The sequence below is a fragment of the Macadamia integrifolia genome, chromosome 1, assembly GCF_013358625.1.
Source record: "Macadamia integrifolia cultivar HAES 741 chromosome 1, SCU_Mint_v3, whole genome shotgun sequence".
NCBI lineage: Eukaryota > Viridiplantae > Streptophyta > Magnoliopsida > Proteales > Proteaceae > Macadamia > Macadamia integrifolia.
The window spans coordinates 2,171,560-2,198,262 of NC_056557.1; the positions used below are offsets into that span (position 1 = coordinate 2,171,560).

At 37.2% G+C, this 26,703-nt stretch overlaps 1 protein-coding gene across 2 annotated transcripts; it reads left to right on the top strand.

Moving 5' to 3' along the window:
- Positions 1-3,932: 3,932 nt before the first annotated feature.
- LOC122082089 (AMSH-like ubiquitin thioesterase 1) lies at positions 3,933-22,475 on the top strand. Of its 2 annotated transcripts, XM_042649585.1 has the most exons (15): positions 3,933-4,155; positions 5,847-5,911; positions 6,093-6,168; positions 6,303-6,494; positions 9,450-9,544; positions 15,363-15,468; positions 15,554-15,627; positions 17,220-17,535; positions 17,763-17,852; positions 17,944-18,006; positions 18,098-18,172; positions 21,174-21,236; positions 21,344-21,396; positions 21,488-21,686; positions 22,215-22,475. In XM_042649585.1, exons 1-14 carry the CDS (start codon positions 4,036-4,038, stop codon positions 21,660-21,662), a joined length of 1,563 nt encoding a protein of 520 aa, XP_042505519.1. In that variant the 5' UTR covers positions 3,933-4,035; the 3' UTR covers positions 21,663-21,686; positions 22,215-22,475. The 2 variants fall into 2 exon arrangements, with proteins under 2 accessions (XP_042505519.1, XP_042505516.1); XM_042649582.1 differs by lacking the exon at positions 22,215-22,475 and having other exon boundaries at positions 21,488-22,136.
- Positions 22,476-26,703: the final 4,228 nt, after the last annotated feature.

The window sequence follows — 26,703 nt, forward strand, 5'->3', positions numbered from 1 at the left end:
GTAATAACCCTCATCCAACTGAATTAATCTTGACCGTGATGACACGTGTCATCTTCTGCAACTAGCAAAACACAAGAAAAACAGGAAAAGGAAAAACAGACGATTTTTACCCCTTCTATCGATTGGCTCCGAAGTATTCCTTCATTACCTTCTTTTCTCATAGTTTTTTTTCGGTAAACCTTTTCTCGTAGGAGTTTACTTAAAACATTAATTGGAAGACCTTCAAACTATTTGTTGTGGATGATTCATGGGCCGAGGGTTTTTTTTATTTTTATTAATATTATAGTCAGAATGTGCTTCTTTTTTTTTTTTTTTTTTTTGCTAAAGAATGGGCAGAATGTGCTATTATAACTAAGTATTAAACATTTTTTTTTTTTTTTTGGTATGAAAGGATTGAAAATCAAATAGAAGAGAGAAATGCAAAGTGAATTCCACAATCACAATATAAAGAAATTGGTCCAAGGGCAGTGTAGCAATCTTTTTCCCATAATATAAATATATAATTAATATCAATTAATTAACAAGCAATAAATAAATAATGAATACCAAGTGTCACACTAAATAGGATCCCATGGAACGAATAACAAAATATTTTTTGTTTCTTCCAATCCATATAAATATAGTAGACATTTCACTTTAGAAGTAAGGGGAAAATAAAGTATGTTTGCATTGAACATGTCACTATTTGTTAATAATAATAAGGACAAGTGTTTTCTGTTCGTGAGAAGACACTGTGTCAACACCCAGGAAGTATTCTTGTGCACTAGAGCATCTGAAAAGAAAAAAGAAAAAAAAAAAACTTTATTTTGAACATTCTTTATTTTAGCCTCCATAGTTTTATTACATATCCATCTGAACATCCTAATTTCAACAATACCGAGTTTATCTTTATGATGATGTTTTAACTTTCCAACATTCTGCAAAAAAAAAATAATAATAATAATAAATAAAATAAAATTGTTAATATTATTTTATGGGGAAGGGTATGCTACTTCCCTCTCTCTATCTATTTCCATCTCACATGAAATGATCTTGCCGCCCTCCTAATCCTATGTATGAAATTGCTCTACCACACTTCATTGGTGCACTCAGCTTTGCCTCTTTCTCAAAGATCCCTCTTCCTTATCATATAATTATTTGTGTTTTAATGTTTATAAGAAAAAAAAAAAATTATGTCCAAGAGCCTAGTCTACACCAATGTTTCCATGTGATTAATATCTCTCTTTTTCTCATGTAAAAGGATATCTCTATGTCCCTTGTTGTGGGGGAGGAGAGAGATAGAAATAAGAAACACTGAGAAAGCCCATACTGCCAAACAGAGAACCACCTTGTAATTAAACACTTGTCTTCTTATGTAATAAAATGACAAAAGCCTCCCTTGGTGCAGCAGAAGCAACAGTAACTTGTAGCCTACTGTAACAAAGACACTGTTATTGTCTTGAATATTCATTGTGGCCGTCTCTTTTTCAACATGCTCCATTTATAACTGTGAGTCTGTGAGAGATGTTGAGTTTGGTTGCTTTCTTGTCCCATGATATCATAGTTGTGTTTTTTGCCCATATATGCGTCTCTCTTTTCTCCCCACCATTGGAAAAGACTCCCTTATCCTTCTCGTACCATACTCCCCATTGGTGCATGTTGTTAGCACTTGCGAGTCTACGGCATGCTTATCCTTCGTCCTTTAAAAACGATAAAGAAACGCATGATGTTGGAGTACTGGGAAAGAATCTACATGCTCTCTCACATGACACATAGGAACTACACTAATAATCTCCCTCCTCAATAAATATATGGCACTCTATTGGATGATTTGTCTCCCTGTCCTCTCATTGGTGGGTTTCCATTGTGGGAAACCTCTACCCTTAAAAAATCCTTCTAAAAAGATACAGCTCCCCGGCACATTTGATTAAACTTCTTAAATACATGATCTGTGTTTGGGATTTCATGAATGGACCCCACTTTAGTTCTAGTATTTAATACAAATGATACGGCACAACACTCAAATCATGGATTATTAATTAGGCATTTAACTGATAAATAGTAAGTATAGATATTATCCAAGGACGATTGAGAAATGGGATCTCTCTAACACTACCCTACCCAATACCCTTACCAAAGGTACTAATTAAAGGAAGTCATAATGCGATAAGTAGGTGATCTAAGCTTTTCTATTGTTTATTGCATGGCAGCTAACGTTTCCCTATCTATAGGTAGTTGCTGTAATATTATTTGATAAAATTGGATGGCCGAATCATGCATTCACCGGATTGGATTGGACTGGACTGGACCAGAGGAGCCAGACCAGACCGCTCTCTCCTCCATGAAACTCAACAAATTCACGCCCTCTCTGTCTCTGTGTTTCTCTAGCTCACATGTAAATTGTTGTAGCTAGCTATGTTGAAATGCAAACTCAAATTGTTGTGGGTATCTACCGACTAGCCAATTGTCTCAAGAGTTCTAGTAAAGGTCTAGATCACTCTTAATATATCTTAGATCCCCTTAGCTCAACTCAGACCCAGCCCAGCCAGAGGTCAGGCTGGGATGCCCAATCCTACCGGGCCCTTAACCCAGCCTACTCCGCCCTTTATTGACCTGGTAGCCTTTACTATTATCATTTTCAAGGTTTGGCAAGTCCTGCTCAGCGTAAGCTGGCTCGACCCTATCCAAAGTTTAGAATTCTCAATCCTCGCCTACGTCATGGGATGAAAAGCCCAACCCAGGCATTATCAGGCTCAACATTTTGCTCCCCAATCATATCCTCTCAAATTTCTGTTGAAGGCCAAGCTTGCACCAATGGTTGGGAGAACTTGGTAGTACGTGTCCATGTGTTAGGGATTGTGTGCAGATTTCTCTCAACCATTGGATGTGTATTGGGCCTCCAATAGCACTGGAGAGGATATAGTTCCCCAATTATCACTCTTCTCTACTCTGAGTCTTATACACCTACCCAATAGGTGTAAATTTCACATACTGTTAAGTGATAACATGTGTCGTGTTGTTTCTATGAATATCCCTCAGTCCCTCCTCCATGTTGCCATTAAGAGTGCATGAAAAAAAATGTACATAAGTAAAAGGATGAACATTAACATTTAAGAAAAGATTTGGGATCCTCTAGGCATCTTCTTCTTTTTCTACTCAGTCTCTTTTGTTTTTTTTTTGTAAAAGGGTTCCTCTCTAGTCTCAACTGGCTTCCTATTTCACTTGGATAAAATATGGGTGTATGATAGTTTTTATTTTCCAATTTTTACAAACTTGAATTCTAATATTTATTATTATGGAGCAAGAACACTACTTGGTCGCTCGCCCTGCTAATGGGAGTGAGCGTTGAGGAATCCAACATGTGGCAGATGGAAAGAACCCTACCCTCTAGCATGTACCTGCGCCAAGACCTAGTGGCCAAGTGTGAAAAGGCCACACTGCTCCCTACGCCCTCTGATTAGCCGTGCCGATTGGTGTGTACCTATGCCTGTGCCAGAAGGTAGCTTTCTCTTGCCCTTATTTTAAATTGCCAACTGATTGAACAAAATCAATCAAGCCGGATTGAACCAAGTTAGGCTCCTTGTCACTTCAGTACTCGCCTACTGGGTCCAGCTTACAATACCATGGTTTGGATGACCCACCCGGGTCTCGGCCATCCACCTATGGAGCAGCGGGCTTACCCGAGTCACCTGACCAGTTCAACGGCACACAGCTCTCAATTCTGAATCTTTGTTCCAAGGGTTGGCGGATTCACAAAGACGCTCAAACCGGCCAAAGACTAAACTGGTCCTGATCTTACTTGGCCGGGCATATTCTTAGCCGGTTCTAGTTCGTTAATTGAGAGTTTGGGTCGTTGGGTGTTGGAAATTGGCACGTGACGCACCCAAATCATGATTCATGAACCGCTCCACTTTGACCCGACAAGTAAGAACTTATTGCCACCTCGACTACGCTTCTCTCCATCTTTCTCAAAATCTCAATTCCGCCATTAACGAAGTTCCCCAAAGTTCGGCCCCTCCCCTTCGAAATTAGGCTTGGAAATTTCCGATAGGGGAGATGAGGTCTTCCTCAGGAGCAGGGGGGTTCAACATCAATCTCAGAACTCAGAAACTTGAAGTCGATAATCGTATATCTCTACGTTATTACTATCGGATCGCTGATAATCTCCTTAAACAGGTTTTCTTTTTCCCCTAAAAATTTCAATTCAAGATTCTTCCCAGTGTATATTGGTTCAGTTGCACTGTTGGTGTTTGCAATCGCGACTGAATTTCATTTATTTTTGCTTTCCATATCGTTTGTTTCTTAATTCGTGGCAATTTCGAATTTGGATCGATTATTATGTGACGGAAAGTGTGTCTGAGGTTATACAGAAAGATTTTAGGTCATCTTCTTTCCAGTTATGCCTTAAAATTCTGTAAATCTTGGGCTGTTGTGGATGCTTAGAACTGGAATATTATACCCTATTGCGTTATGTAGGGATGAATCTGATGTTTCACATTCCGAGGAGTCAGTTGATAAGTGGAAACCCCACAGGAACCTTGAATTAGAGGCTTAGAAATGTACTTCTACTGATTTTGCACCAAATTTTGAACATCTGAACTAGTCCCAAAGTTTCACTGAGAATTTGATTTTGTGGGGATCTTTCATGTACTGAAGCTTGGTGCTTGCTGTATTATTTACTTGAGATGTTTCTCGGTCCTTTCTCTCTCTCTCTCTCTCTCTCTATATATATATATATATATATATTTTTGGTGGTCAATATTGCTTTCCTTGTAGATGTAAACATTGTTGCTGCCTTTTTTATGGCCACTGTCGTGTCTTAATGGACTAAAATCTTTGGATTGCCCCTGTTAAATTCTGGATATGCTTCAAGTTCAGCTCCCTGAATTAGCAGTTCTAAGGGTCTCCTTAAATCTTGCTTTGAAAGATCTTTGGATTTTGGTATTGTAAATTCTCTTGTATGATAGAGAGAAGAGCAGTGTTATTAGGTGTTCACCTCAGGCAATACGGACAACCCTTGCACCTATGACTACTTCATGAAGGCATGCCCTTTGCATGCCTTTATTGTTGGGCTGCTTGATTCAAGCAAATGAGGCCTGTCCTTTCCTCAATTGTTGCAACCTTGAAGGCTTGCTCTAGTTGAGAAAGTATAGCCTACTATATTATTTTGAATTTTTTTTTTTTTTTGGGGTCAAAACAATAAAATGTGGATTTTTCTTAGTAACCCTGAGAGGAGAATCTCTTTAGGAAGGTAACTACAAAGGTAGACAAGGTGGTGGGTCTAACCACCACGATCTGGAGTACAAAAACCGGCCTTGCCTAGTGGCTACAAGATGGGATTCTAGATTGTATTCTCTCTTTATATGAGTGAATATGCAAAATTCAAACTCTATTTACAAATAAGCAAAATGTATTCCACAACACCTTGGGATAGCCAAGATGTGCTTCCATAATTTTCTAAGTTGATTAGGCAATATATTAGGCTTTGTCATCTTCTACATCACTTACATGCTTGTCTCCGATACACTGATTAATTTTTTTTTATAGACTTTTGTAATTTTTCCTTATTTTTATAATGTGTTAATTGTTATATGTAATTTCATACTATTTTTGTCTCCTTAGTATAGAAATAAAGAGGAATGAGAAAAAGCGTTAACTATGAACAATGAAGGGCCTTGAGGGAAGCATTTCCAGTAATGAAAGTCACTTATGTGTCCGATGTCCCAAAATTATATTTGCATATTTATTTCTCTCTTTCTTTTCTTTTGAGCTGATGATGTCGTTTCAGTAGTACAAATTTTTTTCTTAAACTTCTCTTGTCCTGGCGTGGGTTTCCAGGATCTAAAATGATTTGTTGATATGTGCAGGGTGACATCTTTCGAGAAGAAAAGAACATTATAGATCTGTATGTTATGCTTATGAGGTTTTCAAGGTTAGATATGGAAACTTAGATCGCATAATGTTCTTCTCTTTGAAACGACACTTGTGGTTTGTAAATATTTTATGTTTATGATTATTCATTCAATTTGGAGGACGGGATTTTTTTTTTTTGGAGACAATTTAAACTTTCTCACATATCCAAACTAAGCTTAATGAATTTTGATGTGTTCCAGTTTGATAACTGAAACTATACCACTTCATCGAGATTTCAAGGCATCTCTACAAAGAGAAAAACTTTCTTTCAAGAAGGTATTGAGAAAAATTTTCTTTCAAGGAGGAGGCATTCTTGCCAATTACCATATATTCACTGTCAACTGAGGATAAAAGAGTTCTTCCATGGAAGTTCCTCTAATGCTTTTCAACTTTAAAAATTTTTCCTACAGAAACTATTGAATGCACTGACTGAGTTGGAGAAATTGAAGCCAGCAGTAAATCAGAAGATCGAAGAACTAAACAGAAAACAGACGAGTCAAGTAGAGAGCTGGGGCCATAACCACCAAAATGGTTCTTTTGATTCTTCACTGGAGTGGCCTGCTGTCAAAAAGAAAACTCAAGCTAATTATGAGATCAGAAAGGTACAACTGAAAGTTCATCACATTATTTGGAAACTTATTATTCCATACCACCACATTAGCTTGTGCTTTGGGGACTTGGGGGGTATAATTGAAGACCCATAATTATTATCTTAGCTGAAGCAGTAATTATTCTCTATTGTAACATTTGTTCTTCATGGACTGATTTCACATTTCTGATCTCAAATGTTCTATCTTCTCTTGGCCAAGAGATCCCTTTTCCAAGGAGGAGAGAATTATTTGGAAACTCCTCCCTTTTGCTGTATGCTGTTGCACGGAAGGAAAAAACATAAGAGAATCTATGAGAACTATGTGCTCCCTTTGCAAAAATGGTGGACTGGATTTAGAGCTTGATTTCTTGTGGGTTTGTATTATTAGAGAGTTTAAGGGTGGGTTTGTATTATTAGAGAGTTTAAGGGTGGGTTTGTATTATTAGAAAGTTTAAGGGGGTATTCTTTTGTGACCTTGTAGTTCAAGCTGCTCTGAGAGTGTTATCTGGGGATAGTTTTCCTTTTTAGTGTTTGTTAAGCCTGTATAACGGCGTTTCTAGGTTACCTCACAAATAGAATTCTGAAATCCCTTACAAAACCAGAATCACAGGTAGGACCAGGAAGCCGGCAATCAGAGAAGTATCAAAAGCCTGATGGAAACAAATCTGATTAACCAGAAATTGTGGTTGAACAGTCCTTTTAGGTATGAAGAACAAGCCAGCAAAGTACGATTTAAATCTAATGGTCTGTGGTCATATGCAAAGATTTGGAAGTAGCAAAGCATTTGGAAGCTTGAAAACCCAAACAAATTCCAGATGTCGATTGCAGGTTTTGACTTTTGACAAGCTCAAACGGTAGGCTATTAATGACCAGAATAAATGAATAACAGCAATATGAGATCACCAACAGTAACCAAAATCAGATTGAGAGAATCAGTTCGAGAAATCAGAATTTTAAGAAGTTGACTTCTATTAGATTCTTGAAAATTGTTGGCAGAATCTAAATGAATCAAAACAGAATTAACAGAGACTATTCAGTAATAGAACCAGAAAGGTATTCCAAAATCAGATCAGAAAACAGGGTTTGAAGAAATCATACTTGCAGTAGGATTCTAGAATTCGTTTGAAAAACTGGGTGTAAACCAGAATCTGAATCCAGCAAATGTTCAAGCAATTCGATGATAAACTGTAGCAAAATTTTCATTAAAAAGAGATCAGTGATCAACAAAACAGTATTTAGCAGGTCATCAGATTTTAAAAATTAGAATTAATATGCATTGGTTAAAAGAGAGGTGCAGAAACTTACCTGATTTGATGTATATGATAGAGAGAATGAGATAGGAGAAGGAACAATCTGGAATCTGCGAGATCCACTTTTGAATCTTCAGGAGTACAATGCAGTTATGCCAGTGGGAGATAAGCTTGCGATAGAATCTCGGATATAGGGATATAATCAGATTGAAAGAAAACAAATAACTCGATGAGGTAAAACTGAGATACGGCTGTGGGGGAAAAAAGAAATAAAAGAAATGATAAAAAGAAAACGGGTGTGGGGGGAAAAAGAAATAAAAGAAATGATAAAAAGAAGGATATGATCAGGTATCACCAGATTCACCACCAATACTCCAACCTTGGAATCACCACCAAGGGTCCTGGAATCACTACAGTAGGGATCCTACTGAATCACTACAGAACCAAAGGGCTGAACCAAACTTTTCATTTATTAAATTGTTGAATGCATATTTACATAGCATATCAGACCACCAATTTATAGACTAACTAGCCCCCCTACTTTCTATTCTCAATAAACTCTCAAATTAGTTACTTCCCTAAATTCCTGAACTTGAAAATCTAAGAATCTTAAATAGAAATATTCTAGAGCTTCTAAAACCATATTCAACAGTTCCTTGACAAAATAGAAACAATCCAAATTAGTAACTCAATATGGATCCAGTCTAACATAAATATTCTAGGAAAATGAAAATGAAAATTAGAAATTAAATCTTCTAGAAAACTAAAAATCAAAATTAGAAACTAACGCCCATTCCCATCTAGGAATTCAATCCCTCATATTGGGCTTATAGTATTGGCTCATTATAATAGAAAACCAAAAAATACTGAGTCCATGACCTGTATAATCCATAAACTTAAAATTAAGTCTAACTTGAACTAATCTTGAACCACTGGTTCAGTTGGACCCAAAATCTGAACCAAATCCGAAACAACAAGCTCTTCTTCTCATCTTGTTGGAATTCTGCATCAAGTGCATTCTTGAATCTCACAAAAGCAGTCTGAAATCTACCAACCCATAACAGACCAAAAAGCTTCTTCTTCAATTAGTCAATTCACGGGGGAGGCTAAAGCTTTTACATATTAAAATTTAAATAAAAGACTCAAATGAACAAAACAGACCAACTATGATTCTCAAGCCACAGGCTGTGTTTGGAGAGCCCCTAACTTACTCAAACTTGTAAAAACAAAGTCCAAATTGATAAAGGAAACTACACCCATCGACCAGCCTATTTGAGTGTCCTAAATTGACCATAGAAACTCAAACTATATCCAAACAGATTTGGAATTTATAAGAGGTATTCCAGTCTGTCTAAACTCTAAACAACTTAAACAATAATTAAATAAAGGAAGTAAACTCCTAAAAACTGCCCACTATTTGGAAATATCTTGGGTGAGCTAGAACTTGAACTACAGGTTTAGTTGAACCAGCAAACTGGTACAAACCATGAACCACAGGACCTGAATAGGCTCTTGTTTGCAAGCTATTGCAGGAGCCTGTCTTCCTCTTTTTGGCTTCTGAATGCTGCCTTACTTTATCTAGAGATTTTTACTTTTCTATTTTAGATGCCTTCTTTTCTTTCTCTCGGCAATCAACATTACATATTAATATGGTAAGTCAGTAATTCCTTAAAAAATAAAATAATTTTGATTCATGGTGTTCTTTTTACATTTGACAGATGCCACAATCTATTGCACGGGAAGTTACCCATCAAAGTTCAAGGACTTACCAATTCTCTAATTCAAGACCAGTGGAAGGGCAGTTTCGCTCATTGTAAGTGATCTCACTTCCCTGCTAAATAGGTTCGCACTGAGAATTGCCCTCTAATACTTAGTGTTGCAATATGTATTCATCTCTATCTCTCTAGATATTGTAATACATTCTAGTGATGCAGATAAGTCACTTAATGGGCTTATTTGGGTTATGTATGTGTTGGGCCTTTGATTCCATGAGTTTTCTTTGTAATGTGCCACTTTAATGAACCTAAATTATGGGTAGAAAGTAGGAAAAATGATTTACTTCATTAGTTTAGGTAAAGTCATGTTTTGAGTCTATTTCCTTTGTTATTTCAGTTTTCTAGTCAGTTTAGGTTTCTCAGTTAGTTAGGGATTGGGTTAGGCCTTTCCTTTTTAGGGTTCGAGTCAGTTTTGAGTCTTCTATATAAGTTTGTAAGTGGCTACAACAATGAACACGAATTTATTGATGAAAAAAAAGATAGCTTATGCTATTGTGGGTGAAATGCCCTAGGTGAGATGCCCATTCACTAGTTTTTTTTCCCCCTTCTCAACCCTCCACATTTAGACCTCGTGATCGGACTCCAAAAAATTTTCAAAGAGTTATTGATGCAGATAAGTCACTTGGGCTTATTTTATTGTAAATAAGCCTTGGGTTGTGTTATGTATGTGTTAGGCCTTTGATCCTATGGGTTTTCTTTGAAATGGACCACTTTAATAGGCCTAAAATATGGTAAGAAGGTAGAAAACGGGATTTTATTTATTGGTTTCATTAGTTGCTATTTAATTCAATAAATGCCCATTAGGCCATTAGTTGGTTGTAAAGTCCTATATGGACTATTAGTTAGTTAGTCCTACTGCATGTTGGAGTAATAAAGTCAAGTCCTAATCCTATTTTGAATTTCTAGTTGTAGTAGGAGTGTCTAGTCCTATTGGGAAACTAGCTCCTAGTATTAGTATGATTGTAAACTTTCCCTCTATAAATAGAGAGGCATATGTACCATTATTAGACAGATTTAAATGAAAGAAAGTTTGCATTTATGAAAGAAAGTTTGCAACTAAATGCTTAGAGCAACTGAGATAGTTGTGGGTGAGAAGCCCAGGCTGAGATAACCACTTCCTTTATTCTCTTTCACCTTTCTCAATCCCCCATCTGTTTTATTCTTCTTATTTATTTTATTTGCTATAACATTCAAGAGGTATAGTTTAGATTTTGATAAATGTCTCCAGAAATCAGAACCGATCAGCAATCCTAGTGGGAATAGGAGAGAGATCGATCTCTTCTCTTTCTCTCTTCTGTACTCTGTTCAACCAGGTCTTCAATCAGGGTATTCCAGGCCTCATAAGGGTCCCATGATCCTTACCTAGTCACTGTTGGAAGCATTCAACTGTTGTTCTTGAAGGTTCTTCTCAGGTTTCTCTTGTAGGTCAGAAAATCAAGAAAGCTTGTAACTTCACAACCAACCGTCAGAATCCTCTCAACTTTGGGGGTTTTTGTACCCTCCCTAGGGACTATCTACGCCCAAGAGTGCAATTCAATCGGACTCCTACAACCCTGACCGCGCCTCTCTCTGTCCAGCTCTATAACAGGTCTTTCTCTCTCCTATCAGGTTAGGTTTTGGGCTGGTTTTGCTCTTATATGGGTATTGTATCCTTGGGGATTTATTTGATGGTATTATTTCTTTGTTTCTTACTCCTATTTGTATTGTTTGGAGTTATAAACTGCGGAGTTAGTTACTTGTAATCTATTCTTGCATTAGTTATAAGTTTTAAATTGAAGGATTTTTTTCTTTCAAAATCTTGCTTATGCTTATTTTGACCATCGAGTTCTCTTTCTTTTCTTTATTCTCTTATTTTTTGTTTATTTATTCTTTCGGTCCCTTAATTTGGTTTATATTGAATTTAGTAAAGATCTTGCTTGGGATTGGATCACTTATGATTCGATATTACATTATTTGGTATCAAAGCCTAAACGAAGATGGTTCCAGAAGTTTGTTACTTTGTTGGACAAAGGGATACTTGCTACATCCTTGATTGGCTAGATTTTCTGGAGGAATATTTTGGCTACTATAACTTGACAGAGACACGAAAGCTTCAATTTGTTTGCTTTCGGTTGATTGGTTGTGCTAGAGAATGGTGGAAAGTCCATGAAAAACAACTTTGAGTTCGAGGACATGAGCCTAGGACTTGAGAAGAGATGACGTACGAGTTAACGACACAATACCTTTCTGCATATATCCAAAGAAGGCTCTTCCCTCCACAGAATTCCCATCAGAATACATCTACAGGTCCCCAAAAGCCACCCACAGGTGACAAGAGCATGAAGGAATTGTTTAACCACATGACCATTATGTTGCAATAAATTGTAACGGAGCAACAAGAGAAGATCCCTCAAACCAATGAACTAGAGTCAAAAGTTGAGGTTAGTGTTGAAGAAATTCCAGCAATTTCTATTGTCAAGGAAGAGCTAGTCATTGATGTTCCCATCGTGGAAGAATTCAAAAACAGTAAGGTTGCCACAATGGACAGTGAGGTTGAGACTGAGGTACTTGACACTACAACAACTGTGATGACTGTGAACAGCCAAGAGGAAGATCCTAAGGAGCTTGAGATTGAAATTGTGGAGGTCAAGAACACAGTGGTAGAAGGCGTTCATGTGGATGATCCCATGTATACATATGAGGTTGTTGAGGCTGAGCATGTAGAGTTCATCATCCCATTAAAGTATTTTGAAGATTAAGCTCCTCACATTCTAGACTACATCTTTATTATCAAAGAACTACTTGAATTTTTCTACGGCTTGAAGAGGGACGTTGATGTAGATAAGTCACTTGGGCTTATTTTATTGCAAATAAGCCTTGGGTTGTGTTATGTATGTGTTGGGCCTTTGATCCCATGGGTTTTCTTTGAAATGTGCCACTTTAATAGGCCTAAAATATGGGTAGGAGGTAGGAAAACGAGATTTTATTAATTAGTTTAATTAGTTGCTATTTAATTCAATAATGACCCATTAGACCATTAGTTGGTTGTAAAGTCCTATATGGACTATTAGTTAGTTAGTCCTACTGCATGTTGGAGTCATTAAGTCAAGTCCTAGTCCTATTTTGAATTTCTAGTTGTAGTAGGAGTGTCGAGTCCTATTGGGAAACTAGCTCCTAGTATTAGTATGATTGTAAACTTTCCCTCTATAAATAGAGAGGCATATGTACCATTATTAGACAGATTTAAATGAAAGAAAGTTTTCATTTATGAAAGAAAATTTGCAACTAAATGCTTAGAGCAACTGAGATAGCTGTGGGTGAGAAGCCCAGGTTGAGATAGCCACTTCCTTTATTCTCTTTCACCTTTCTCAATCCCCCGTCTGTTTTATTCTTCTTATTTATTTTATTTGCTATAACATTCAAGAGGTATAGTTTAGATTTTGATAAATGTCTCCAGAAATCAGAACCGATCAGCAATCCTAGTGGGAATAGGAGAGAGACCGATCTCTTCTCTTTCTCTCTTCTGTACTCTGTTCAACCAGGTCTTCAATCAGGGTATTCCAGGCCTCATAAGGGTCCCATGATCCTTACCTAGTCACTGTTGGAAGCATTCAGCTGTTGTTCTTGAAGGTTCTTCTCAGGTTTCTCTTCTAGGTCAGAAAATCAAGAAAGCTTGTAACTTCACAACCAACCGTCAGAATCCTCTCAACTTTGGGGGTTTTTGTACCCTCCCTAGGGACTATCTACGCCCAAGAGTGCAATTCAATCGGACTCCTACAACCCTGACCGCGCCTCTCTCTGTCCAGCTCTATAACAGGTCTTTCTCTCTCCTATCAGGTTAGGTTTTGGGCTGGTTTTGCTCTTATATGGGTATTGTATCCTTGGGGATTTATTTGATGGTATTATTTCTTTGTTTCTTACTCCTATTTGTATTGTTTGGGGTTATAAACTGCGGAGTTAGTTACTTGTAATCTATTCTTGCATTAGTTATAAGTTTTAAATTGAAGGATTTTTTTCTTTCAAAATCTTGCTTATGCTTATTTTGACCATCGAGTTCTCTTTCTTTTCTTTATTCTCTTATTTTTTGTTTATTTATTCTTTCGGTCCCTTAATTTGGTTTATATTGAATTTAGTAAAGATCTTGCTTGGGATTGGATCACTTATGATTCGATATTACATTATTTGGTATCAAAGCCTAAACGAAGATGGTTCCAGAAGTTTGTTACTTTGCTGGACAAAGGGATACTTGCTACATCCTTGATTGGCTAGATTCTCTGGAGGAATATTTTGGCTACTATAACTTGACAGAGACATGAAAGCTTCAATTTGTTTGCTTTCGGTTGATTGGTTGTGCTAGAGAATGGTGGAAAGTCCATGAAAAACAACTTTGAGTTCGAGGACATGAGCCTAGGACTTGAGAAGAGATGAAGTACGAGTTAACGACACAATACCTTCCTGCATATATCCAAAGAAGGCTCTTCCCTCCACAGAATTCCCATCAGAATACATCTACAGGTCCCCAAAAGCCACCCACAGGTGACAAGAGCATGAAGGAATTGTTTGACCACATGACCATTATGTTGCAATAAATTGTAACGGAGCAACAAGAGAAGATCCCTCAAACCAATGAACTAGAGTCAAAAGTTGAGGTTAGTGTTGAAGAAATTCCAGCAATTTCTATTGTCAAGGAAGAGCTAGTCATTGATGTTCCCATCATGGAAGAGTTCAAAAACAGTAAGGTTGCCACAATGGACAGTGAGGTTGAGACTGAGGTACTTGACACTACAACAACTGTGATGACTGTGAACAGCCAAGAGGAAGATCCTAAGGAGCTTGAGATTGAAATTGTGGAGGTCAAGAACACAGTGGTAGAAGGCATTCACTTATGATTCGATCTTACATTACCTAGGGTGGATTATCACCCCCTCCCCCCAATTTACCCATAATTTTACTGTTTTGCCAGTAAGAAAAGCCTTTACACTGTATGCAGGGACAGACTTTGTCTTGCATTCTTTCATACTTTGTTTTGTATTCTTTCTTCATTTAGTCTTCCATCTAATATAATTTGAATACTAGAGGATTTCATCTTGTCTCTAATGGGCTAATTTTAGAAAACCAACCCATGTAAGATATGTGTCAGCTGCACCAGATACTTCCGCTATTTAAATTCAAAAGGTAATTCAATATTTGATTGGAATTTTGAATCAGTTGTTAAGTGTTGCAGAAGTATCAGGATCATGTCGTTGCATTTGATGATCGATAAATCTTACGATCCAACCGCTTGTGATCAATTCAATTTTTTCATTTTTCAATTTAGGCTCCATTTGTCTAAAGTGGGGGAAGATTAAAAAACAAGAATGTCCAATTTCTCACCCTAGAGATTGTTTCATTGAAAGTAAACATGATGGCCCAAAACTGTAAATATTCCTTTTACATCTAAAGAAATGGAACCTTTGGTGAAAAAGGATGTTGGAATAGAGTTTTCGTATTTAGGAGCAGAATCTAGTCATCTATGAGTATTTGAAGCTTAGCTCCCAGAAAAGTTCCAATTGCACCTTTGGTACACTGAAGTCCATATCACCGTAACATAAATCAATTCATACCATAGAATTGGGTGGACTTTTTTCAACTGGGAAGAATAGTTACATTGTCTAAGTTTGATAACTTATTTTCTTTTTCCTTAACCTGGAGATAAAAAATAAATTTAGGTGAAGATGATTGCTCATTTTTCTGGAGCATGAATTTGATTAAGTTTAATTTGGGTTTATCTTTAATTTACGCAGTCTGTTAACCAAATGTGAAATACTTTAATGGATTCAGTTGTGTTCCATTATTTTCTCCTTCTCTCAACACTTGCTTGAAAACTGTTACTTGTAGATCTCTAAATATCCCACGTCCAAAGGAGGAAACACTATCAAGGCATTCTATTCTGGGCCCAAATGGGCTTCGTGGGCAGTGGCAACCACCTAGTACTAAGCAATTGGTATGATATATTTCAGATTATTCTTCCCCCCCCCCCCTCCTACTGGTTAAGAAATGGCAAACTCAATTTTCACTTCTGAATGTAGGTTCAATATCCCAGCAATTTAGACTTTACTCCAATTGCGATCCCAATAGATTTAACTCCGATTGAGATTCCAAGGTTTGACTTCTACCAATATGTTATATTGTCTGAATTATTTCATACCTATTCTCTATTTCTCTATTTGGAGCACATTAATATACGATAGATGACTCTTAGATGTGTGGGTTGTGTTAATGTTGCTCAAATTATTTGATCAGTAACCCTCTAAAACAAAAACAAGCTGTGGGTAATTTAGTGATCAGAAAGTATGTAGGCTCTATGCAACTTAGCATGGTTTTTTGGACTCTTTTTCTTGGACCGACACTACTAAAGTGAGACCTAGGCAATTAGGGGTTCTCTAGTTCACAATGCAAGTGGTTTCTGAAGCTTTTCTAAAAGAAAATTATAGAGCATGCTCATATTTGTCCTACAATTGCAAATAAATATAAAAAATTTAGATTTCTACCTTCACTCTTTAGTGAAACTAGTAAAGAGATGCAGGGAAATATTGGGAAAACCATAATTCATGTTGGATCTTAGAACCATCCAGAAAATAGATGATGTATTAAGGCAGTAAGAGATCCCAATGCAATATAACAAATAGCAGGAAAGAGAAAAGAATAAAGAAGAACGAATGCATCTTGGAGATCTCTTTATCTGCCACGTGGTCTTGAGAAATTCTTTCTCGCTGATAAATAAATTAATAAATAGGAGAGGAGGTTTGGAGGAACTCACCTTCAAATATTCCAAATCCACCACTTCCGTGTTCTGAGAAGAACATGAATTCAATTTTGAAGGGAAGGGCATTACTTCCACCTAGTCATAGCGTAAGAAAAGTTTATCCTGGACTCCTGGTTAAATTAAAACACTTTATAAAAAAACTAGTACCCTATGAACATGTTGGCATTAACTCTCCCATATTAACTTGGATTTGCAATATCATGGTCTTAGTGAAAATATGACTAGAAACTTTCAAATGACAGCAAATGCATGCTAAACGGGTGAGGAGTGTGATGTTGGAACATGGAATATTGGTATAAAGAAAGCAAAGGGAAATATTATTTACATTGAACTCAGGCTATCTAAAAGTAAGGTAATTGACAACTAAAAACGTTAGTCCCAACTTAAAATGACAACCCAATGCTAACCCAGATGGCACTAGAATTGACTAGACTCAAATCCAACTCCTGAAATAAAATTTATTGAGCCCCAGTGCCAAGAATAGCTTGTTGCCTCAAAATAAGAGAGATTACAAAATGACGCAAAATTAAATTCCAAATAGGATGACTTAGCATCCTCTGTATTCCTTTTTTTGCACTTCGACCATATGCGGGTTCCAGAATCAAAGGAAACACCCCCTGTGGGTTTCATAAGAAATTGATTCATGTTCATTATTCCTGCATCATTAATAAGACCTCTCCTGATATGCTTACAGACCCATCCTCCTGCTCTTTAGTGGAGGATACTGTGTGCCTATACTGCACAATATGAACATGCTCTGGCTCCAATTCTTAATCTCCTTTCTCTACTCCTGAGTTAACATCACAAAATATGTTGAATTTTATTTATATAAATATGGAACTTGGCTTTTTGGATCCTGCCATATCACCTTTGAGTTTGTAATGATAGGCAATAGCTCAACTTTATACTAATGTTTTAATGGAAAACAGCCTGGAGCAGCCTGTGAAAGATGAACTTACGACCCAAAAAGACAGTAATTCATTAATTGAAACTTTGGAAGCAGTCCTTTGTGATGACCACCAATCAGTTCAGGATGTGGAACCTCCTTCCTTGATTTCCTTGGACGTGGTAGAAACTCCTGTTCATACTGACATTGTCAGACAACCTTCTCCTCCACCTGTTCTTGCGGATGTACAAGATTTGATGCCCACTACATCTCCTCAAATTGTTGAGTCTGGTTGTGCAATAGATAATTCCTTTCAAGATGAACTGGCTCGCACCAAATCACCACTGCAGTTGCACATTGTGAGATTCTTGGTATCCTTTGTGTATGTGTGTGTGTGTGTGTTTGTGATTGTGAGGTGCTTTGCGTGTGTTTCTGTTGCACATTGTGAGATTCTTGGTGAGCGTCTTGTGTGTGGGTTTCTGAGTAATTTCCTTTTACTGATGCATTTCTTAATTGCCTATTACATGTTATAAGAAGTGAGATATTTCTCTGATTTCCTTCTCTTCCCCCCCCCCCCTTTTTGCAGTCAACAACAATGATGGAAAACTTCATGAGGCTGGCCAAGTCCAACACTCAAAGGAACTTGGAAACCTGCGGTGTTCTTGCAGGTTCACTTGTAAGTGTGAAACATTTTGCTATTTCCATATTTAGTGAATAGTCAAATTGAGTCCCTAGAATGCCTATGTTGCTTTTGTTTCTCTTTCCAGAAGAATAGAAAATTTTATATTACCGCGCTCATCATCCCGAAGCAGGAGTCAACATCAGATTCGGTAACATTTGTGCAAAGCCGTTTTACCCTCTTTTTGATGAATGGAATTCTTTTGGCTTTTGTATTAATGAAAATGTATTTATTCTTGTCAGTGTCAGACTACAAATGAAGAGGAGATATTTGATGTCCAAGATAAGCAGTCCTTGTTCCCCCTGGGGTGGATTCATGTGAGTATCAATGACAATTGCTGTCTTGTCTTTTACATTGAACAAAATCAAATTCAATATTTTTTTTGTCTTTGTTTAAACTCATTCCATTATAATGCCGAATTGCTACTTGGTTTTGGGTATTTCTTTCAAGCTCTCCTCTTTTGATTTGGTAATTGGATATAACATTTGATATTGTCCAGAAGCTTTATATGTTGTTTTCCACTAGTTCTTTAATTGGACACAATGTTGAATTACAAGCTAGTACCAAAAAATAGAATAGTGTTGTGATACTGAGTTTAGCTGCAAATTTCCTTGAGCAATTCTATTCAGACTGCCCTCTCTACACCCCACTTGCCTGTTTCCAATTTGAACATAAACTAACCTAAGGAAGCTATTGGGTGCTGATTCTCTGTACAAGGTTAAACTGGTTGCTATAGCATATTTCAGTTCTCTCAGACTCTTAATAATGTATTATATCATCTTCAAGTCCAGTAGGTCAGGTCTGATTGTGTAGATTGGGTTGTTTATATCGGAAACTGTGTTCAAATAGTAAACTGCACGCTTCAATTCAATCGTCTATCCCAACACCCATCAACAATTTCCCCATAGGTTCATAATCGGTAATCCTATTCCAAATATCCATTTTTATTCCATGCCTTGCCCTTTGCTTGGCCTCATAATGCAGCCCATTTAAGGCCTTTCATTGGAGTAAAAAATGCACAAAACGCTTACAAGTGGCTCTAAGAACTTAACCATTGTTTCGCATACCCTCCAAAACTTGTTGCCCATGATGATCTGAATCGCCTCCTTCCCCTTTCTCGTCTTAATCTTGATACCACAAAACCCAACCTGTGGCCATTCCTTGGAGTTCATGCTTGTGGTCAAAGATGCTTTGAAGTACAATAAACCTTGTTGCAAAGCTTGTGACAGCAGGAGGAATGAATTCTCTCCAACCAGGTCTCTTTCTCAACAAACTCAACACCTAAACATGATTCTACACAAACTTGGATGCTTCTGACGCCCTTTCCATTTTTTTTTTTTTTACCGAATCCATCTTACCTATGTCTTTCAAGCACTGGGCAGCACAAGGTGACTAGTAAATGGTAGGAAACTCAATCTCCAACAGGCAACAACATACAAGCAGCCACATAATTAGTTGCATTGTCTGTCCGTACATGTACAAAATTCCTCACTCCAACCCACTCAACAATTCCTCACGCATTTGAACAAATTCTTTGCCGTCTTGACAATGTCACTTGTATCACTTGATTTCAAGAAGACAGTTCGTCTGGGGAAATACACTAAGAAGTTTATCAAGGTCCGACCACGACTATCTGTCCAACCACTCAACATAATAGTGCATCTGTGAGAAGCCCAATGGGAATGTAAAACATGCAATAAAAAGCTCAAGATCTTCTGTGTGAACGAGTCCTGCAGTCATATTGAGTAGTTCCCTTGAACCCGGGGCCAACTGCAGCAAGTGCATATAACATTGGTTGAAAATAAGAACTCACAACACTCTAGTGATAGCAAACTAGAATTCTTAGTTCTAAAGTAGAAAGCAAAAGGATGATTTGCTGAACTGGATCTAATATAACAGAGGAACAGCTTGACAAATTCAGAGAATAAAGAAGAAGGGAGAAAATTATAACTTGAAGCAGCACAGTCAGAATGATCTGAAACTCAAGTTAGTGTTCTATTCTGTGTACTAATTACCTGCGGAAGATCTCAGAAATCTGAGATCAGAACAGGCGTGTGCATGGGTAGTCTTATAGCACTATGAGAACTGGGTAGGTTGTAGGAACTTGACTTATGAGCTATACGAATCAGATAATTGGAACAGAAATCAAGAAAGAATGTAAACAGAAATTGAAATATCAAATTTGGAAAAAGTTTAGCAGTAATAAAAGAAAACAAGCTTAAAACTGGGTACAAAACAGGGATGCCACAAGCTTGAGAAGAGGGATGGCACCAAGTCACTGACCTGATAAAAGAAGTAATGGAAATAGAAGATAGAAGACAGGAATCCACCTGCACCATCCCTCGGAATCAACCAAGTATAAAATACTGTAAATCTTAACAGCAAGCAGTTTTATTGTCGTAGATACTGCAAGCAATTGAAAAAAGGGGAATTTGTTATCATATAACTTGTGGGGTAGCCTGTGGCCTTACAACTTACTATAGACTTGACTCTCGACAAAATTAAACATTGGTTAGGATTTCTATCGATTTGAAGTTGAGACTAAAAACTAGCTAAACAGACCTGCCGCCAGGTATAATCTATCCCATTCGAACTAGTGCTCTGCAGAAATAATCATAAGCTGAAAATAAAAAGAAAATACAACTCGTTGCCTAATTCTAGGATGCCAAACTGAAATAATAGCGAACCCACGACTAGACTAAGAACAGAACTTCTAATTTCTGAAGGAATTACATGCAGATATTTCTGCTTTGGCTACTTCTTTAGGAGCCACAGCACACGTGATGTCTGATTGTGCTCTGAGGGATTTTTGTGGAGCAAAATAGGTAGGATTAAACTGATCAGTTACATTAGTGCGTGAGGTTTTCTGAGGATCCCTATCACTCACAATCTCCATAGGGAACATCATCGAATGATCCACAAGGATTTTGATCTTCATATGCATCTTCAGCTTCATTCTTTTTTTCATCAATACCATGCAAATTAATAATGAGATTTTCCCCCCTTAATTTACATTGTTGTATGAGTAGACTTCCAGTGGTATCTCATATTTCAAAATAAAGGATAATATTTACATAGTTGTTTGGGTGGACTTCGTCAACATTATTGTGTTCCATCTTTCCAAGTGCAATTGGGTTAGAGAAATGTTGCCCTTTCTATGTTGTTTCTTCCATCATCTGAAACCTGTGTAGTATATTAGTATTTGTAGTATTGAGGACTTCCATGATTTTATTTTGTGGCTACTTCAATGTCTGGTCCTTTTTTATGCTAATCTTTATTTATTAAATATTCACCATGATCTTTATGGGTAATGTTCAGACACATCCTTCACAATCTTGTTTCATGTCGTCAATTGATCTTCATACTCACTACTCATATCAGGTTTGTCCCTCTCCCTAATTGCCACTACAATTTTTCATTTGTGTGGGACTTTGATAGGTGTGCATCTTTTTAAGCCCCTTTTCCCCTTTTTCTTTGACTTTCTTCAGATCATGTTGCCTGAAGCAATTGCAATTGTCATGGCTCCCAAAGATGGTTCAAGGTGAGAAAGCATCACGGTATCTGTTTAAAGGAATGCTGCATCTGGTGTGCAATTGACACTTTTTTCCTTACTACTGTCTCTATGTGTGCAGAACCCATGGCATTTTCCGTTTAACCACACCAGGTGGTATGTCAGTTATTAGACAGTGTCAGCAGCGTGGCTTCCATCCACATGAACAACCTTCAGATGGTAGACCCATTTATGAGCATTGTACAGATGTCTATATGAATCCCAATCTAAAGTTCGATGTCATTGATCTCAGATGATCTCATGGTGAATGAAAATTAGGGGTATTGCTTCACCCTCCATTTTATTCACTATCTATGTGTGTATGATTATCATGATATTTTATGTTAGTTATTCATCACCCCAACACCCCCAAAGAGATGGTGAACTAGAGAAAAGGGAAGTTTGCCAATTGGTGGCATACCTTGTTGCTTGCAGACGTTTCTGATGACTGGAACTACATAATATCAAGCCAGCTTCTAGAAAGCATTGGTGACAAGTCAATTCTTGACAACCTTTTTTTTTTTCACTTTCTTTTTTTTTGGCATTGTGAGTCATGTGCAATGTACAGTATTCATGCTATATTGACATTGTCATTACTCATCTGTATAGGGTTGAAATGTAGTTGAAATCTATTACAAGTGATATTTCGTATAAACTTATAACCCCCAATCCCCATCAGATGGTTTTCCTATCAATCTCAAATATATTGGTGGTAAATTGTTGTTGAGAAACTAAAATGTCTTTATATACTCTTGCAATAGTGTGAGACTGATGATCTGATCTTGTGTTTTGGTTCTGCTGGCTACTAGAGATGGTCATGAATACCACCACCAGGCAAAGGTTGAAAGCGCCATTGCTCCTAAAGGTGAAAGTTCTTTTTCCTTGAGCTAATCAACAATTAGTGAGTGGCATGGGGTGTGTGTTGGATTACAATCTGATAGGTTATCGTTTAGCACCACTATGTCCGTGGTTTACTTTTTCTTTACTCATTGTTGAGTTGTAAAAGCGACACTGATGTGAACTTTCATGCTCATTTCGAAGTAGAAAGATGGGTGGAAACTTTTTCTTTAGTTAACATAAAAAAAGGCTGGTGGAAAATAAAATAGTGAGATCAAAGACATTCCAAAGCAGACAGGTCTTGGGTAAGCCTTCAGTATGGCCATCTTCTGTTGCATCAATGATGTATGCCTTGGACTGTAGGGGTGTCGAAACCTAGCCTGAACCACGAATCAATTGAAATTACATCGAGTCGATATGAGCTTATCAGATCATTTTCCCCTTTTTCTTTGACTTTCTTCAGATTCAGGATTGGCAATGGTCAATTCTAATCCTGGCCGGGGTTCCAATTTTTGGAACTGAGGTCTTTTATTTTTGGCACGAAAACGCTAAAACAGTGGTCTTGAATATTTATTACAGTTGCGTGGGCAAACCCGAAAGGAGTCCCTACCTGGCCGACCCTCACTTCACTCAGCCTTGACTCTTGAGGCCCTTAACCTTAAATGGGAAGTATTGGGGTGAGGGTCTCTCACTTAGTTGCTTGTTGAGAGACTCATTAAAAATCCTACGTTTTACCCCATAAAAAAAACAAAAATAAAACAAAGACTTAAAAGATCCTACGGTACGGATAGCATGGACAAAACCCAAAGGCATCTTCAGAGAAAGGTGAAGCCGTGGAGGGGATGGACACAATACATCGGCACCCTAAGCTTTCTTTCTTTGTAGACTCTAATAGCATCACCATCATGGCCGATGTTTGGAGAATGATGTAAAGTGGGTCCTACACTTGGAGTTGGTGCCGTGGTGGGGAAGAGCCAAAGAGGTCCTGGGGTTCCTGTGTTTTTGTCGAGCAACCAACAAAGAAAAGAAGCAGCCAAGCAAAGGAACTCTGACACGAGGAGTCCCACTTTACAGGAAACTTGTATTTGTTTGTGGGGGTAATTCTGTTCTCTGTTCCTTTGGCCACTAGTCCATTCCACCCTGGTTTCATAGTTTTGGGGAGAGAATAGATTTAAAATGGCAAAGGGTCATCCAATTGGAGAGTGGAGCCAGATGGGGCGGTCACTGTCAGACCATTGTTTCTTCCACATGGCCAAGTAATAGCATACGGTGTGGCTTATCCGAGTAGGAAAGGGAAAGCGTATGATGGTGGTCCTATGGCTATGGTGTATGGTCCATCACCCCTCTACGGCCCCCACCTTGGATCCCCATTCTCTGTTGTTTTGGGTCCATTAAATGTCCCCTCAGACCCACACTTTGGCTCTAGAGAGTATCTTTTTTTCTCCTACTAAAGTCCCACTATAGAATCCCCCTCCCCCCTAAGGATTCAACTTTACCCCTTCATGTTCATTTGAAGATGATATAAGGGGACACATTTTCTACATAATGAAGCCTTTCCCAAATGACCCTACGAATCTATCATGTATAGTTGGATCTCAAAATTGGTGGCAATATTTACAATATTACTCTTAATTGATATGGTAAATTTTAGCCAAAGGCATTGTCATATGTCAAGTCAATGAGTCGAGCAGATCAAAATTTGGAAGGTTAGGAAAAAGATTGATAATTCATCCATATGAATGATTGACAGATGGCCAACTTAAGGGCTGAGTTTTCTCTCAAGCCATGGTCAAGGGTGGAGGCCTTCCAATGGTGTTAAGAAGGTTAGGAAAAAGATTGATAATTCATCCATATGAATGATTAATAGATGGCCAACTTAAAGACCGAGTTTTCTTTCAGTCATAGTCAAGGGTGGAGGCCTTCGAATGGTGTTAAGAAGGTATTGCACAACAGTGGGAATAATTTTGATCATTCATAAATCAGAGATAAATGGTGGACTATATTGTTGACATGGACTTTGAAATTCAATTCATAGACTACTCTATGGGTGCTTTATATAGTCAATGATAGACCATTTAGGGAAACCTCCTAGAGAGTGTGTGTGTGCGTGCGTCGTCCAATGTCATTTAGGTCACATTTGGTAACACTTCTGCTTCATGGGAATCTTTCACATTAAGAGCGCTTGAAGTGTTTCTACTCTTAACGAACACTACTATTAGATAGTAGCGCATTTGATAATCAATCATAAAGATGATTCTGTATCACAACAAATATCCTTGGACACGAGATGAAATCTCAAAAAGTCTCGAAAGTACAGGAATATCATGGTGTGTGTATATATATATATATATATACTCCATCGGGTATTGTGTATTACATTGCCTTGGCAAACAAAAGTGTTCTAAATTGTAAAAGTATTTTCAAAATACTTAATTCATTTTTTAAATGTTGATTCAAGTACAAAGTGAAGTAACACATCCAAACACATTTTAAGTGGTTTTATACTCTTACAAAAGTGAACCAACACATCCAAAGACATTTCAAGTGAGTTTATACTCTCACGGAATTAAAAACAGTATATGCATTCCTCCAAAGTGTTATTAAATGGGCTCTTAATCTCTAGGACTTCTTTTCTTTTCTCTTAAAATATAAATTAATTTTTAATTACATGACTAGAATATGGGCTCCATGTCTGCTAACATAAAGTCCAAGCATGAACAGGTCTTCGATCCACATGCGTTCTCTCTAGTGTTCTTACAGCTTACCATTACAAACAATTCAATGGAACCATACTCCTCATTCATTTAATCAGATAGATGCGTTAGTGGGCCACCAACAAAAAATAAATAAAACCCAAGAAGAGAATAGAAAATATTAAAAACAAGATAGCTCCGATCATCTTCTTGGATTTATTTATTTATTTTTAAGGGGAGGGGTGTAGAAGGATCAGAATATTGGGTGCTTAGAAGGTATTTTAGAACCCTATATCTTAATTAAAATAGAAGAACCTGAAGGAAATCATGATCATATTATAGGTCAAACATTTTATATCCAGTAGAAGGTATGTCTTTATCAATTATCATCATAGGAGTATATGAAGTAGAAGAAAAACAAGAAAGGTTACTTTCACCATATTATTTATACTAATTTATTTTAATTTCCGTACACAACAACCATGTACACCATTTCATCTCTGACTTCACGTGGTAAGCTGCCATTAAACATTGGATCAAAATTAAGTCTATTAGAGGGTTCAACGACTCCAACAATTCCAATCTCCTGTTTTTGGTAACTCAATGGGGAGTACTCTGTCACGCTAGTTTAATTATAGAGAATTTTTTTTTTTTTTTCATCCGCGAGAAAGAAAAATACTCATGTTCATGGTCACAATTACTCTTCCAGGCTTCTCGGGTTTAATTAGAGGGTATAGATGTGAATGGATTCTTCCTTCACCCATTGATGAAGGAAAACTCAATGCATAATCTTTTACACTAGGATTTTGTTCACTTGGTCTTTTATAATGATCATACCATTACAGTAGAAAAGGAGGAGGAGGAGATTGCCAAGTGATGGACTATTTGAGACTCATGAGTCGTCATGATTCATGGTTGGTTGCCTAAATTAACTTTTACACATAATAGGAGAAAGTTCTTTCTTCGCTCATGGTAGATTGATTCAAGGGACCTGTCCCTATTTTACTAAATCTTCGACCCTCTATATTCAAATCTAACAGCAGTAAAAGTAGAAAGAATTTCTTCATAGCTGGGGAAAGATGAACTTGTCATTTAAACATGTTGTTATAAGGTGAAATGTTTCCTAGTCTATACAAATGACATGATCTTATGTAGTTTATGCACCTAACTGCGCCACATGGAATAGTGATATAGTAATTCTAACTCTTGAATGTTGCAATGACATGGATTGGCCATGTGTATTTTTATCCACAAATTCTAGTGTATACCATCCTTCACTTTGGTAGTCATTGCATTTTCTTTGTATTTATGAAATATTTTATTTTGCCATCTTAGCAAATTTTTTTTTGTAACTTGAAACTTGATATGTGAGCATGGGAGCCCGAGGTATTTATCTACAAAATTTCGTCTTCATTTAATTATCATGCTTTGTACGTAATGAGTGCAAATAAGAAGACACTAATTCCTAAATTTAAAAGTGAAATTGTTTGAAAAATAACAAAAATAGTGAATGTTTGGAGGTGGAAAAAAATAGATATGCTATACTATACAAGAGTGGACCATCAAATTTAATATGTTACATATCTATTGTGTTCCTAATCTATCTAATCATCGAGGTGCTACATAATCTTTTATCCAGATCTCAATAAATAGAATGCATATGGGACAAGATTCCACCAATGTCAATGCAAACGATAAAATCAAAGTGAAATTGATTTAATATGTATTACCAACCAAAAGCAACATACTTCTATCCGAAAAAAAAAAA

What these genes read in the sequence shown, in the direction of transcription:
- LOC122082089 (XM_042649585.1), top strand. Translation starts at nt 4,036, where the DNA reads ATGAGGTCTTCCTCAGGAGCAGGGGGGTTCAACATCAATCTCAGAACT. An exon ending in TCCCCCTGGGGTGGATTCAT is followed by an intron (nt 18,173 to 21,173) that starts GTGAGTATCAAT and finishes GGTAATGTTCAG; the next exon opens with ACACATCCTTCACAATCTTG. An exon ending in ATACTCACTACTCATATCAG is followed by an intron (nt 21,237 to 21,343) that starts GTTTGTCCCTCT and finishes GACTTTCTTCAG; the next exon opens with ATCATGTTGCCTGAAGCAAT.